Source organism: Condylura cristata, unplaced genomic scaffold (genome assembly GCF_000260355.1).
Source record: "Condylura cristata isolate star-nosed mole 26May11 unplaced genomic scaffold, ConCri1.0 scaffold00011, whole genome shotgun sequence".
Classification (NCBI taxonomy): Eukaryota; Metazoa; Chordata; class Mammalia; order Eulipotyphla; family Talpidae; genus Condylura; species Condylura cristata.
The window spans coordinates 25,983,838-26,000,119 of record NW_004567112.1 but is presented as its reverse complement, the minus strand read 5'-3'; the positions used below and the strand labels follow the sequence as shown (position 1 = coordinate 26,000,119).

The 16,282-nt window shown below is 34.5% G+C and overlaps 1 protein-coding gene across 3 annotated transcripts in view; it reads right to left on the bottom strand.

Annotated features, from left to right (window-relative positions):
• The window catches only part of PARG (poly (ADP-ribose) glycohydrolase), a 104,625-nt gene that overhangs the window by 18,772 nt on the left and 69,571 nt on the right, over positions 1 to 16,282 (bottom strand). For all 3 annotated transcript variants that reach the window (XM_004680653.2, XM_012723659.1, XM_012723660.1), the window contains exons 13-15: positions 14,535 to 14,682; positions 6,069 to 6,147; positions 4,588 to 4,696 (exon numbers count right to left, since the gene is read on the bottom strand). In XM_004680653.2, coding sequence (XP_004680710.1) covers positions 4,588 to 4,696; positions 6,069 to 6,147; positions 14,535 to 14,682 — 336 coding nt within the window. The remainder of the gene's footprint in view (positions 1 to 4,587; positions 4,697 to 6,068; positions 6,148 to 14,534; positions 14,683 to 16,282) is intronic.

The window sequence follows — 16,282 nt, the reverse complement described above, 5'->3', positions numbered from 1 at the left end:
CATACAGAACTGGGGTACAGGCCAGAGGCTCAGGGGCGGCAAGAGGCTTCACCAGAGACAGAGTGGGGAACAGAACAGGCAGATCAACGAAGTACACTGCCGAGGGGAGCAGCGGGCGCCATGTGGTCACCTCCGGGGCAGGCGGGAATCGAACTCATGCGGAAGCGGCTTTTGATTCTCAGTGCTGTGCTTTAACCCGCTGTGCCACCAGGGAGGGCCTACTGCTTTTTTTTTAATGAAAGAATTAAAGCAAATTTTTTAGAATACTGCATTGACTAAAAGAACACATGTTTACCTAATACATTCCCGTGTACCAGTCCCTGAAGTAGATGCTTTCTCAATGTTAGCCCATATGCTGAGCTATTTTCTTGTCTGTGGTAGGAATCTGTGATACTTTCTTATCTCGTGAATTTAATAAACATGTTAGGAGGAAAACCCTCCAATTTCCTTGAAAAAGTCTATCAAGAAAGGGATATTGATAAAGCATTGAACTGAGCTTGCTCATCATTTAAGAATATGAGTAAAGACAGAAAGAGGGGAGATAATCCAGTCATATGCTTGTAGGAGATAATGTATAACTAAATGCAGGGAATGTTTTTAATGATTTAAGAGTGAAATGGGTAAAAAGTCTTGAAAGAAAGACCTAGTCATAGAAACCTCTATGTGGGAGGAATGACATTTTTAAAAAGTTATGTATAGTCAGGGGAACCTGAATTCAAGTCCTAACTTTGTTACTGCATACCTGTGTGACCTGGGTCAAGTTACTGAGCTTCCCAAGGCTCAATTCACTCTATTTCTAAACAGGACGTTAAATACTCTACCCCTCCTTAGGTGGTTAGGTTTAAATCAGATATCCCATTAAAATTGCTAAGCATTATACAAGAAAATGTAAAGAACCTCTATTAGCCATGGGAAATGACACAAGCTATGCAACGTCTATCATCTGACAGACTCCGGGTAGATCGGGAAACGCTCTGAAAAATCGGACTTTCCCTTTTTTGTATAATCGTAATATCAAAATATTCTGAGCAACTTTCTATAATTGGACTGCCTAGGCCTCACAAGGCCTGCCTGCCTTGACAAGCAAGCACTGCACCAGGGTGAAAAAATTCCCCTGAAGTCAAGTGACTTGACTACTGACTGATAAAAGCAAAAGGGCTGTTTTTGCAAAGTCTCTCTCACTGTTGGATGGAGAAAAACCCAAATCTTATCATTCTATTATCTCACCTAGCCTTCTATTCAGCTTTTTAAAGAATTACTCAAACTTCCTATTGTTTGGCCTTTAGATGTAGAAATTCATCCAGGTTGCCTGTTTTCTAAACTAATCAAGTTTCCACCTGCTACACCTTAAAGGAAACCAACTAGTCTTCTGGCTAGTTTTTCAGGATTCTACTATGTAGTCTTCAGATAAAGAAATTCACCTATGTCTCCTATTCAGAGATTTGATTAGCAAGGAATTTCCTCTTCTGCCTCCCAGGATGACTCAGGTAGAAAAACAAAAACCCATTAAGTAGTAGATACGGTTTAAGGGACTTCTATCTTAGTTGATCTCCACTATAGTAATATTAGTCATAAACTTTGTGCACTTATGTACCTGTTTTTAACCTTAATTGATTTTAGAATGTTATATCTCAGCTAAAGGGCAATATGACCCAAAACTGTTCTTAGAAAAAAAAGATGATTGTAATCTCTCAGCCCAGTTCCTGTGCTGATGTCATCCCACTGCTGCTCCTAATGTATAAAATAAACCTCTGCTGAAGACAGAGCAGGAAGACTTGCATCCAACTCTGACTCCAGTGTCTTCCTCGCCCCCCTTTCTCTTTTTCCCCTTTTTTAGGAATCTCCACTCGCCGACGTCTTCCCACCTTAGGGTCCTGCCTGTCTTGCCTCCAGACACCTCAATAGTTGGAGCTGGTCTCCGACAGGGAAATAAAAGAAAAACGAAAATAATTTACTTAAACCCAGGGTCATCTTCTAAAAAGATATTTGCAGGTGATTTCTAGAAGTTAATGATCTAGTTCCTACAAGAAAGTATTTGGGGAATATAGCTATTATCCCTCTAAATTTATACTAATGTAGCTGGTAAAATTTCTTTTTCATATATTTCTCTCCAAATTACCTACTACTTATACAAATGCTTTTCAGTATAAGTGTAACTAATTCACATATATATATTTTTTAAACTTATTTATTAAATAAGATATGATAAAAATATAAAGATAAATCTTCTCCAGGATATGCTATTTAATAGTAAACATTATGTGCTTGGAGATAATGGCTTTAAGGCAAGAGATTAGAACAATGAAAGCTGCCTTACATTCAAAATTACCTAGATAAGTGTTGGTGAGGAAGTGGAGAAAAAGGACCCCTTTTACATTGTTGGTGGGAATGTAGACTGGTGTAAGCCCTTATAGAAAAAATATGGCGGTTTCTCACAATATTAAAAGTAGACCTACAGGGGTCCTTCCTGGTAGTGCAACAAGTTAAAGCACAGCACTATGAAGCTATCCACAGCTGCTTCAGCACAGAGTTTGACACCAAGCTAGAGAGGTGGCAGACCTCTCCTGTCTCATGGCGTGGCAGACCTCTCCTATCTCATCTGCTGCTCCCCTCTGCACTGCACTTCATCAATCTGCCTGTTCTGCTCCCCACTCTGTCTCTGGTGAATCCTCTCACCACCCCTCACATCTGGCCTGTACCCCAGTTCTGTATGCATAAATAAATCTTTTTTAAAAAAATTTAAAATATATTTAAAAAATAGATCTACTGTACAATCCAGCAATTCCTAGATATCTACTGGAAGAAAGCGAATACACTAATTCAAAGGGATATATGCACTCCTAAATTAACTGCAACACTACTTATAATAGCCAACTTATATAAACAACCCAAGGTCCCAAGAACAAGTGAGTAAACTAAGAAAATGTATGGGATATTACTCAGTGATAAAAAATGATGAACTTGTGCCATCTGTAACAACATGATGGAAATACGGGGGATTATGCTAACCAAAGTAAGTCAGGAGGAGGAAGACAAATATTGCATGGTTTGACTTGTAGTTAGAATATAAAGAAACAGAATGAAGGGTCGATCAAAACCAAATCAATAACCCTAGAAATCTGTCTGTAGAATTAAGATTTCCATAGGGGATGGAGAGCTTGGAGAGTAAAGTGTAGATGGACTATGCAGAGGGTTATGGATGCAATAGTGGTAGGTGTGGTGTGGGGACATACATCTGAAGAAGTGTGATCTTATATCCCTGAATCACACACAGTGCTTGTAAAAATTAATAAGTATTTAAAGTATAAAATATAAAAAGGTAGCTTTTTTAAATATTAAAACAAAACAAAAACTAGTCTTTTCTGAAGAATTATTAAAAGAAGAAAACAACAACAAACATATCTTACATAAGTTCAACCCTGGAAAAGAATGCAATTTTACTCTTCAAACTTTCATCAAAAGTCCCTCGAAAACCCTAAATATTAAAACAACCACAGTCATAATATATAATCTATTAATTCTCAAATAGATTAGAGTAGTAGATAATATATATAATTATATTCAAAATATCTACTAAGTTGTAGATGTAGTAAAAGTCTTTCTGTATTATTTGGTTGCTTATTTTACTAATATGAAAGGCAAGTCAGTTGATCTGAGCTAAGAAGAGCACCATAAAGAGGCCATTCCTGTGGTTTGACCCAGGGAGAAGATGAGAAGATGACAAACTTGCCAATCTAAGAGCTCCCCTAAAACTCCCTACAATGGTATACTCAGGTTTCTGTTGTTACAGAACATCTGCGGCACATGTGTAGCCATTCAAAATTACAAACCCTATTATCTTAATAAACGATCTCATAACCAAATTCCCCTCATGGGAGTTAAAGAATTGAGTCAGTCTTCTCAGCTATGGCAGTAATTTGAGGAACTAAAGAAAATCTCTACTGTTATGGAAAGGTTCTAAATCTAAAGAACAGATTTAGCACCCCATTGTATGATAGAACTTACTTATTATGCTTAACAGTAGTGAAAATTGGAACTAGCAATCGATATGGTTTATTTTTATATCTCTCTAATATAATAAAAAGAAAATGATTATAAAAGACAGCACTAAGCATCACAGAAAATCAAATTTCCTAATAAATATGTCAGTAAACAATTTACACGTGACTCTTACCTGTAATAAAACAATATTAGCTTGACTTTTTATTTATTTTTTTTTTTTTTGATCCTGACAGCATACGTCGTAGGAAAAAATGTCATTGGGCAGGTCAGAAAAAAATTATGAGGGCTTATTCAATTCTATATGGATCTACAATAATAATGTTCCAAGGCAGTTATAAGTACTTGATGAGATAAATGCATGTGTGGGGCTTAATATCAAGAAACAGTCTCTCTGGCATCAGTAATCAAACAATTATAAAATGGAAAGTACATCTTGTACAAGCTGACAGAGCCATTAAATCAGGAGAGCTGTGGGCAGACACACTGACACTGCAAGAATTACCAGAAAGCATTAATTTCAGCATTAATAAAATGGCAGTAAATAGATGACAGCTGGCAGATGAACTAAGAAATAAGGTTACTGGCCTTGTTGAGCTCGCGTCTGATTTTTTCAGGCACAAACTGGTCGAGGTAGCGTCTGAAGTGAAGGGCATCAATGGCAACGATTTCAGTGCCTCGCCGCTGCCAGTCATCCCTGGGGCAGGAAAGAGCACGGTTAAGATGAGGAACTAGGAAAGCCAGTCACAAAATAAAGCCCAGGTGGGTTCGGGTTTCTTAGGCTTTGATGGGCTAAAATATTAAGACAAACAATCCAGTAATTATAGGCCTCAGTGAAATAGAAGGGCAGAAAATACTGTTTTATTTTCAGATTGCTTGGACTTTCCAAGCATTAAAGCAAAATTAAATACTATCAAGAAAAATAACAGTGTAACATAGTCTGAACAGGTACTTCATTTACAAACAGTCTCAGAAGTTAAAAGATTTGGGGGCAAATAAACGTTCTTCTTTGTTTTCCTCAAATACTAAAGACATGATATTTGTATCCAAACAAATGTTCACTTCTCTGCTTTGAAAGACCTGTGCAAAGTTACTGGGTTTGAAATGTTACCATATATTGTCAAGGAAATAATCCTGATAAGTGTCATAAAAAATGTGTAATGATTCAATACAACATTCTACCTACTGTGCTCAATTGCTGACTGTGCAAAACTCGTTTTAAAAAGACAAAGATAGCAAAGCAGACAATAACACATAGCCTGTAGAAATAGGAAGGATGAGGTCAGATGATAGCTTTGGAAATACAAATTCTAAAGTTCCATCTCTTTGTAAGTTTGCACAGTGATAGGTAGAGCAAGTTCTCACACTAAAGAGCATCAATATAAGTCTACATGTTAGCCCAAAAATAATAATCAGAAATTAAACACCCACACAGGTCACTATTGCAAACAGTTTTAATAAAACAAAGGAAAGAGACGAGAATGGAACTTAGCTGTTACAAAGAATGTATAGCTACACATACATGTATATACATTGAGGGCTAGCAGACACCGTTTCATTAAAATTTATCACTGATAAACCAATTTAGTGTGAAAGCTAGAATACCAAAGCTTAAAAATATGTTTCAGTAAGAAACAGAAGACAGAAGCAGCAAAGTTCACTGTAGGTTCTGCAATCGTTTGTTTTATGACATTTGGCAAATTGTTCCAACACAGGTTTCCACCATCTACCTAAAAATACAGATATATTAAGGAAAACTAAATACGCTAAGACTATAAGCTCTAATTAGAACTGATTCCAAATAGTTTGGAGTTGGAAATTAGCCTCCAATGAATTCCTACAAATGACAACTGACAAAGAACTAGAGATTTCTGCTTTTCTAGCTCTTAGTTTAGACTTTTGGTTTTTCCTTTTGGTGTATAGATATGGTGGTATTGTTTTATTGTTTTAATTAACCTATTCTAGTGAATTTTTGTAAAAAGTTAAGTTTCTGATGCAACAGTAGATGGGAGGCAAAACATACCACTAGCTCTTGCCCAAGCCAATACCAGAATAAGAAATAAACTCACCTTTCACTCTTGTCTTCATGGCTCCGGGCCCAACGATATGTTTCTGCATAGCCTGTGTACTCACTATACTGTTCAGTACCTGAAACAAATAATCCGCCACTATTATTTTTCTCAAAAAGTTTTCATTTTTTACTTTCTAAAAGGGGCTTTGTTAATAAACTTATTCCTCCTTTCTGAAATTCTTATAAATTTATTTTCCCCCACATGTTTTCTTGATTTGCCTTTAGTTAACAAATAACAATAAAATAAAGAGCTACTGTTCTTAATGACCCACTACTATTTACCATAAAGAAAAATAAGTTATACTTCTAAACACTACCAAAATGTTTATCATTTAGTGACTGAACAACTCAACACAGAAAACAAAATATACTGACATTTAAAGCCACAGAAGTACCATCACAAAGACAACAGAATGGCTAAAATAGAAAAGAATAACACTAAGGTTGGCAAGGAAGTACAAGTAGAATTCTCATTATTGTTGATAAAACAAACAAAAAAAATTGTTCCTTCAAAAAGTTTTTGGCTTTTTTTTTTTTTAAAGATCGATTTATTTAGGCATAGAAAAACTGGGTTGTAGGTCAGAGGTGCAGGGGGATGAGAAGACTCACCAGAATGGAGAGCAGTAGGTGAGACAGGAGAGGTCTGCTCTACCATATGTCCCCTAGCTGGGGACAGAACTCATGTTGCAGTGGCTGGCAATAGCTTGATACCACTGTGTCTTTAACCCCTGCACCACCAGGGAGGCCCTCAATTACTATTCTTAAAAGTCTGTTAGATACAAAAGGATGTTGTAACAACATTGAGTCTACTCAACTATCTTTTCATTTCTATACATCTTCTTTACTTTTTCTCCGAAAACAGTTTGGCAGTTTCTTACAAAAGTAAACATATATCCACCCTTTGGCCTAGAAATTTCACTCCTAGGTAATTACCCAACAGAATTAAAAATGCATGTCCACAAAAACTGTACAAGAATCTCCACGGCGGCTTTATTCATAAAAGTCTTATATCAGTAGGATACAGGCAGAGAAACAGAACCACTAGGAGATAAGTATTAAGAGACTCAGTGCAAGGATGTGGTTTATGCAATTTTGGAGAGTGAGTAGGCAGTCTGAAAGCTGGACCTCCCAGGCAGACTGAGACTGCTGTCCACAAAAAGAATATCTTCTTTAGGAAAGCCTCAGGTCTGCTTTTAAGACCTAAGATTGAATCAGACCCAACAAGATTATCTAGGATAACTTCCATTATTTCAAGTCAATCAGTATGGACTTTAACTATATTCACAGAACATTTTTATAACCACACCTAAGATTAGTTTGAATAACTGGGAGCTCTAACCTAGTGAAGTTCCACATTTCAAAAAAAAAAAAAAAAAAAAAAAGGTGATTATAAGACTAAGAGTGGAAACACCCAAATGTCTATCAGTAGGAAATTAGCAAAAAATGTGGCATGAATGTGCAAAGGAATGCTACTTAGTAATGAAGAGGAAAGCTATGCTGATATACTAACAAATGTAAAGAATCTCACACTAAGCTGAGTAAAAGAATGCATATTATGTGTATTTATGTGAAATTCTAAAAAGGATGAAACTAATTTACAATAAAAAGAAATTATGATTGTTTCTGGGGCCTGCCTGAGATTTAAGAAAAACAGATGGAAGGGAATTTCTGATAGTACTGAACATGTTGTTCTATGTCTTGTAAATTGGTGAACCTAGGTCAGCTTATATGGAACTTCTTTGTATTATTCTTCCAACTCTATAAATCTGAAACTTCTCATACACAAAAATATAATAATATATATAATTTAAATATTAAATAAAGTTGTAAAAATGCTAATCTATTTTTATGTATGATCAACAATTTTTAAAACGTATACAATCATAGTTTCTATTCCATTACTTAGCACACTTATTTCTTAAAAATAATTTATATCTTAATTCTTATAAATTCATCTAAAATTTCATAAGATACTTAACCACAAATCAAGAAAATAACTACAAAATTCATGTTTCTTGAGTAAAGCTTTAACACCATAATTTACTTCTCTGTGCTCCACAGTATTGTGATATAAAACTGTTAGAATACATGACATTAAACTGCAATCTGAATGTTATTTCTATTCCTATAAAGTAGCAATGAACAATCATAAATTGAAATTTTAGAAATACTTTTAATAGCAACAAAAATATGAAATAATTATGAATAAAGCTGAGAAAATATAAAAGGAGTATATGAGAAAAACTTTGATAAAATGTTACTGAGAGAAATTTAAGACTAGTCTCATTTATGTGTTAAAAATTAAACATAGATGTCCAAAAACGGGGATAAAGTACACTGGGCTATAGTGGTGGCACACAGATGATTTGGTGATGGGAAGCCCACAGGGATTACAACTGAGATGGAGAAAGGCACAAAATGATGTAAAAATAAACTATTATATTATTTTAAAAAATTAAACATAGATGTCAATTCTCCCCAAAGTGATTTAGGATTCAAAGCAGTCTAAAATCTGGCAGGCTTTTAATATAAATATTAACAAACTGATTCTGAAATTCACCAAAATAACAATGAAGAAAAAGATTGAAGGATTCACACTACCTGATTCAAGAATCAGGTACAATAATCAAAACAGAATTAAATTGGATTTTAAAATTTGAAATTTCTGTTCTTCAGAAAAGATGTGCCACATATAACTGATGAAGGATTTGTATCTAAAATATATAAAACACTTTTAAAGCTCATCAACCAAAAATATAAACAAATAAAAAGACAGGCAAAAGATAACTTTACTTTTAACTTTATGTCTAAACTTATCTAATTTTATACTTTAAAACAGTTCCGTGTATGTCAATTGTTTCTCAACGAAGCTGTTAAAAAAAAATGTATTATGGGCCCTCCCTGGTGGTGCAGCAGGTTAAAGCACTGCACCAAGAAGCTTAAGCCACTTCCACATGAGTTTGATTCCCGCCTGCCCCGGAGGTGACCACATGGCGGCAGACCTCTCCTAACCCACCCGCTGCTCCCCTCAGCAGTGTACTTCTTCGATCTGCCTGTTCTGCTCCCTGCTCTGTCTCTGGTGAATCCTCTCACCCTTTGCATCTCTGTATCCTAGTTCTCTATGAATAAATAAATAAATATTTTTTAAAAAAATGTATTGTGACTCCCTCACTACAATGTCTGCTTCTCCAGAGCAGGGATGATAAATTAATGCTTGTGTCTATATTACAGCATCTTCTAATGCAAGAACATGCAAGCAGTTGAACAAGTACTTGCCACATAAACATAATAATTAATAAATACAACAGGAACAACACTATGTTAACTAACTGAAGTTAAAATAAGAACTATAGAGAAATTTAATCTGAAGGTGTTGACACATGTTTAAAAATTCACATTTACAAAGACAGAATGGCATGATTTAAAAAAGGAGCACCACACTGATATTTGGAGACATGAAGTACCCAAAGTGAATCCTTACATAATAAAATCTCACTGGACTTCATCTTATCTGTAAGTCAAGCCTGTTAATTAATAATTCTTATCTTGTTTACTTCCTGGAAAACCAAATAAGATGAATTTGAAATCCTTCAAAACCATAGTACTAGGGTCATTAAACTTAACTTTGTTACAGAGGTAGAGATATATGCCTGCATTTATAAGGAGTTTATGAACAATCTGATCTATCAAAATTAAAGGCATGAATAGTCATGTTCTTTTCTAACTTCAGCCCTGCAGTAGACTAGAATAATGTCTTCCTGTTTATTTATTTTTAAATTACTGTTTACTCAGATCTGTTAATTATGAAAATACTTGTTTCTTGAAAATAAAGTGGTTGGGGAAAATATCAATTATCATAATTTTACTTCAGGTTAGGATGGTTTCACTCTTTTTTCCAAGAGAAACAGAGTTAGATTTTAGGTATGAGGCATCGAAAATGCACAGATAGATGCTTTCACTCTAATTAAGTCCTAGGTTTTCTAACCAGGTATCTTTTAATTATGAAGAATGGATGTCCTTAAACATGGTCTTTAATTGTTTTAAATTCAAATTTATTGACAAACTATGATGAAAATACAAACATAAATAATAGCAAACAAAAGACTGAATGAACTTTATGTCTAGGGACACATGCTCAAAGGCACTAAGGAGGAAAATTTGAAGAGACATTAAATTTTTTTTCAAGTGTTTGTGACAGCTTTATGAATTTTTAGATTTAGCAGTAAGAAACATTCTTATTCTTTCTTCATAATAATGACAGTTTGTGATGAAATAGGAAAAAATATTGGAAAATTAAAAAAGATTCCATTAACCAGTAAGTTGTTCCCTTGTAAGAGATTATATGACAGCTAGCTACCTAGTTTCTATTATCATCACTTACACACTGGTGATTATGCAGCAGATAAAAAATGCTGTCCTTCTGATTAATAAAAAATAAGAAAAGGCAAACTTCAAATGAATTTCAGTCATTCCTAATGAGCTGGTGTCATTTAGTTAGCAATAGGTTGTGTGTGTTATGACAGGCAGCTCCTGTAGTGTTACTCTGTAAGATAATACCAATCGTACAATTGATGGTATCCACTTTTGTCCTGTTATCAGTTCTACAGACACTTACACAGATGTAAAGATCTGTGGCCTGGAATGTCTTAATTCACTAAAGGGCAGGTTATGTGTGAGATGTACAAACATTCTGCTCAATAAGTTTCATGTGCAGGCATTAGCTTTATGTACTCACCAATCAGAAACAACAAAACAATCTCCTAGGTCCACAGTAGCACACTTTGGTATTGAAGTGATTTGCTGGATGTTGTAGAGGAACAGAAAGGAGGAAAAGAGGAAGATTGGAGTTTTAATTCTTTCCCTCTATCTACACTTACTGAAAGGTTTTAACTCATGGCTACCCCAGGGAAGATGATAGCAAATAGAGAATAACACTGTCTGGATAAAAAGTATTTGCCTGTTTGCATGACCTGTTTCATATTCATTTAAAAGTCTGATACCAACCAGATGCCCCACAATGATGATAAATTTAATTTATTTCCAATTTCTCAATCTCTTCTACAGATTCAGGCAGCACAGTCACAGCCATTAGCTCACTGAGCCTGGATACATCACTGAAGGAATGGAATTGATCAGGCAGACAGATTGCAGTGCATGGTTAGGAGTGTCCTAAGAAGGGAGATGGCAGAAATCCAACATCAAATAGATGATGAAATGGCCATTTCCATTAAGGGAACTTCACATCACAGATATTAATTAGGAGGCACTATAATAAAGTTAAGTGGATGTGGGGAAAAATTGCTGAGTTAAAAGTCACCCCGGATGTCCTTAGCCTGAGGTAATTGCAGATCTGAAAGTGAGTCAGAGATCTGCAATTTTTCCATTCATTTTTTACATTGAATGCAGGTAAGTTAGAGATAGATGTAGCTACAGAGTGAAAAACCTCTTTTAGACTGGCAGCAGACTATTTTTTAAAAAAGAAAAAAATCTAATGTTTTCCTTTTACTATTCTCAGGGAATTTATATACTATATTTATAGTAACGTTAATGGTAGATGAAAAGAGACTTACTACTTTGGTAGTACAAGATAAATGAAGCAAATGAAAAAAATTAATTTTTGAGTTTAAATGCCAAGCTTTCTGCCAACATTATAAATTCAAGGATGTAAACTCATCTTAAAAGCTGATGGAATATTTTGTTTTGAGTTTTCAGTTCAAATCCAGGCTAAGTGCTAAAACTTTTAAAACCTTTTAAAGTATTATTTGATATGCCAAAATGCTGGCTATAGTCATGTTTCAAAAGGCCTTCAGAGTGCCCTAAAATAGGATGCGATCAATATTGAGAGTATTTAGTTGCCTAACAATGGATTTATGACAGTTTAATTTTTTTGGTACATCTGTGTACTCTCTTCTCCCCAAATCCTTTCCAATTACATCCTTCGTACTGGCATACATAACAGTAAAAAAATAGATGATCCTTATGGGAGCTGAGACAATGCTGAGAATACAAAAATTTTATATTTCTTAATCATATAATTTGGATGACAACCTCAGACTTCTAGATCAAATACCTCAGGTTATTAATGTCAAATAGCCGAGGCTCTATCAAAGTATGAATTCCTTTGCTATTTTTACTTTTTTTAAAGTAAGATTGTATTTATTTTTGCTTAGAAGTAGTGGGATATAGCCAGAGGTGTAGGGGTAAGACACTCAGAGACAGAGCAAGGAGAAGAGCAGGTGAATCGGCTTAAATACAATGCTAGGGAGAGCAGCAGGTGAGACAGGAGGGGTTTGCTGCGCTCTGGTGGGGAATAGAACTCAGGCTGTCTAGGTGGATGATCAAGGTAAGCCATCAAGGTGATAGCTTCCCAAAGCCACCAGGAAAACCTCCATTTTCACTTTGTTATGTAACCTCAGACAACAATTTCTCACCTTCATAAAAACAATAATTGTGAGAATCAATTTTTTTTTCTAAACTGTGGAAATTAACCAAAGACTTGTAGCAATTTGAGAAATGCTTATTAAAGAAAAATTGGCTAATTCTTAGAAAAAACTGTAAATTTTGTGGTATTTTAATTTGCCTTATTCCTATTCTATTCTTTCAAGTTTCATGGTAGCCTTAAACACCAACAATCTGTAATGATTGTGAAAACCAACAGCTTTAGAGTGAAAAGAGTAGGCAAAAGAGGCTAAGGTTCCTTCAAAGGCCATTTTCAGAGAATGATTTGACAATTCTGGTGGTTCCCTAGAAGTCTTCCTTACAGTATTTAATCACCTTAGAGCCAGTGCAAAATGACTGCGAGGTATATTGGTTCCAGGTATCTAAGGAAATCTGACTAACCATTAGCTTATTTCTAATCCAACCAAAAAGAAACTTTAATACCCATTCATAAAAAGAATATAGACTTTAAAAATTATTTTAAATGTAGTAAAAAAACAAAAAACTAAAGGAAACTATAGTCTAAAGAACTAAATGAAAGTATGAAAATAATGCCTCATAAGTAGAGAATCTCAACAAAAATTATTATAAAAAGAACTTAAGACATTCTGAAGTTGCAGTACAGTAACTGAAATAAAATTTCACTGGAAGGATTCAAAAACCAATTAGAATAGACAGAAGAGGGAATAGAAGACTTGACCACAGGTCAATTGAGATTAATCAGACTGATAATGTAAGAATGAAAAAAAGTGAGCAGAGCTTAAGAGATCAATGGGATGCCACCAAATGTATCTAATGTGCATAACAGGAGTTCTAGAAGTAAAGGATAAAAAGGAAAAGAAAGATTATTTGAAGAAATAATGGTAACAATTTCCCAAATACTCAAAAACTCAATGAACTCCGTGAAAGAAATCCACACATGCCATAGTCAAATTATTAAAGGACAAAAAGAATCTTGAAAGCAAAACATGAGAAATAAAATTTAGATCTTCTGAAGGTTGCCTACAAATGCATCTGGGCAATCTTTAAGATCTGACCTCAGAGTTTTACTTTTGTCATAAATTAGTTGAGTATACACTTGGTATAATTCACAGGTGATGGTTTTTCTCCCATTGTTACCTTTGGGAATAATAATTGACCAAATTCTCCAACACTGTTGAATCTTTAGTTTCCTACACTAAATGCAAAGCAGGAAAAGATTCAGAAGTAAATCCTCTTTCTGCAGAAAGTAAACACTATCAGCAATAGATGGTGAATTATGGCTTTTATGTGGGAATGTTCTTTCAGGTACTCAAAAGTAAATGGCTTAACTTTCCCATGGTGGCTAATTTAAAGTTTCTTATGAACTTTGAGTTAATCATTAATTTGTACATTCATAAGAATACATTGTGACATAGTAATAAAGAAAATAAAAAAATTTGAATCTGAGAAACAGCCCTAAAGTATACACTTATTATATTTTCTTCTCTGTTCCTTCCATATTAACTTACATCTAGGAGTGGTACTAAAATAAACATATTTTTTCCTCTTAGGATTATAGAGATTGGGGTGAATATAACGTTACTGATTTATTTCTCTTCTATAAAGCTCACTGTTGTACTGACTTCAATCACTGTAAGTGAGCTTTTTATACATACATATACTGTCTTCAGACTGCAGTACAACAGATCACTTTGGAAATGCAATGGAAGAAAAACAATAGGATACATGCCCAAAGATATATTACTATCTTCTTTTGAAGGTATTATATTGTAAAATTCCCAACTGGAGGCTAACTGAGTAGTTTTTACCCTTTTTCCTCAGATTAAGATGCCAAGAAAGAAAGAAAAGGTGGGGAAAAAGGTTCTTACTCAAGATTATGAAAATAAAACTGGAACAATTTCTAAAAACCAAGTATAAATTAATAAATAAAAATATGGAGGTAGTGTCCATAGTAGAGAAAAATTTTATCCAGGTGGCCTCTAGACTTCATGATAGATATTCAGAGATAAGGTATACTCCATTGTCCAGACTTTCCCAAACTAACCTGTGATGATAAGACACTCATTGTGATCCAGCACTTCAGTGAATAGTCGTGAAACAATCAATTCAGGATTGATCAAAAAACGGATTTCTTCTTGTACAAGTCCTGCACTGGTTACACCACCACCAACAAAACGGTTTGCAAAGTCCACCTATGTGGGAAAACATGACAAGTGAGATGGTCTAAAATGCCTATATATATGATAAAGAAGTGTACTCCCTCCAAGTGGTAACTTTCCTGTACTTTGCTATATAAATTGATCCCCCAAATTATTCCTTCTTCCAAGGGAAAACAGTTGTGGTTGACTATATTCCTTTCATCTCATTACAGTTAGTATCTCTGCATATCAATTTGGATCCCAAAAGCTCTTATAGGAAACCTGGAAAATAGAGCTTTTAGGCAAAACTCAATGTATTTGTATAGCCTCTTGCTTATAAATATTATTTGCGTTCCAATGACCACAAACCAAGGGTGGTCTGTATATGGAAAGGTTTCAAGGTCATTTCCCCACCAATCACTATTCACTTTCTCTTTGTGTATTTTAAAGAATTAAAATTTTAGAGATTGACTTTATTTGAGAAATCTTTTTCTTATGTGTAAAAATAAAGGGCTTTTTAGAATTTTCATCTTTCTAAATGTATCCTTAGCACCAAACTTCATGAATAAACTTTTTTCAAGTATAAGGAGGAAACATGAAGGAAGACAGAAAACCCAACTTAGCCAGAAAGATTCAACTAAATTAGTTTTTCCAATTCAGTTTAAAATTACATATAAACATTCTGTGGAGGGCTATGATCAGATCCCCAAGTGCTAATTAATAAAGATGAGTTTATATATATAAGATGAAGAGAAAGCACTCTAAACTATGTTAGCACACTAAAATGGGATTCAAACAGATTATTAAAGATGCTAACCGTGTACATCTACGATGCTAACAGTATATATCTAACATTTTCCAAATAAAACAACTGACTAAGATTGGAACATGGGGAAGAAAAGGGGGTATTTACAAAAAGCCCATGGCAGTTCATCTAGATTTAGCTGACACTCAGGTGAAGGAACAACTGCACCATGACATAGGAAAAACCAAATGTGAGTGGTTGTTAGAACAGCGTGGTAAGCAGATTCCTCATGCTTGAGTACAGTGTAGACTATGTGGAGCGTCACAGCTGATGAGGTGATATCACATCCAAGAAATTTTTATTCAATTCTTAGAGTTCTAAGATTCTAAAAAGCATCCATATTTTAGAAAGCTAATCCAGGCTAGAATTTAAAGAAAGAACTGAAATAGCATGAAATTAAAAGCATAGAGGTGGGTTAGATGAGTACTGAATAGTTTATACAAGGACTACGAGGGGCTCAAATAGGTCGGTCAGAACAAAATTAAAGGGAAGAGAAACCAAGCAAAGAAATAAAATGGACAGTATTTGAAAAGTGAGATCCTGTCTGAGAATAATGATATTGTGAATACAGATGAGATACAAAGGTTTGAGATTAGCTAAACATAATTTTTATGTTTAAAAATTGGTACGTAACTCTTAAAAAGATAAGTTTTATGTAATTAGTTATTTGGTAATGCTAAATGTGCATGCTATTGCTCAGTCTTTAAATAAAAAGCCAACATTTCTTACTTAATAGGTATGCATAGAAATAGATACACTAACTGGAAATAAAAATATGCACACAGAACAATGGAACAGAATTGAGAACCCAGAAATAAACTCACATTTTTATGGACAGTTAGTCTATAA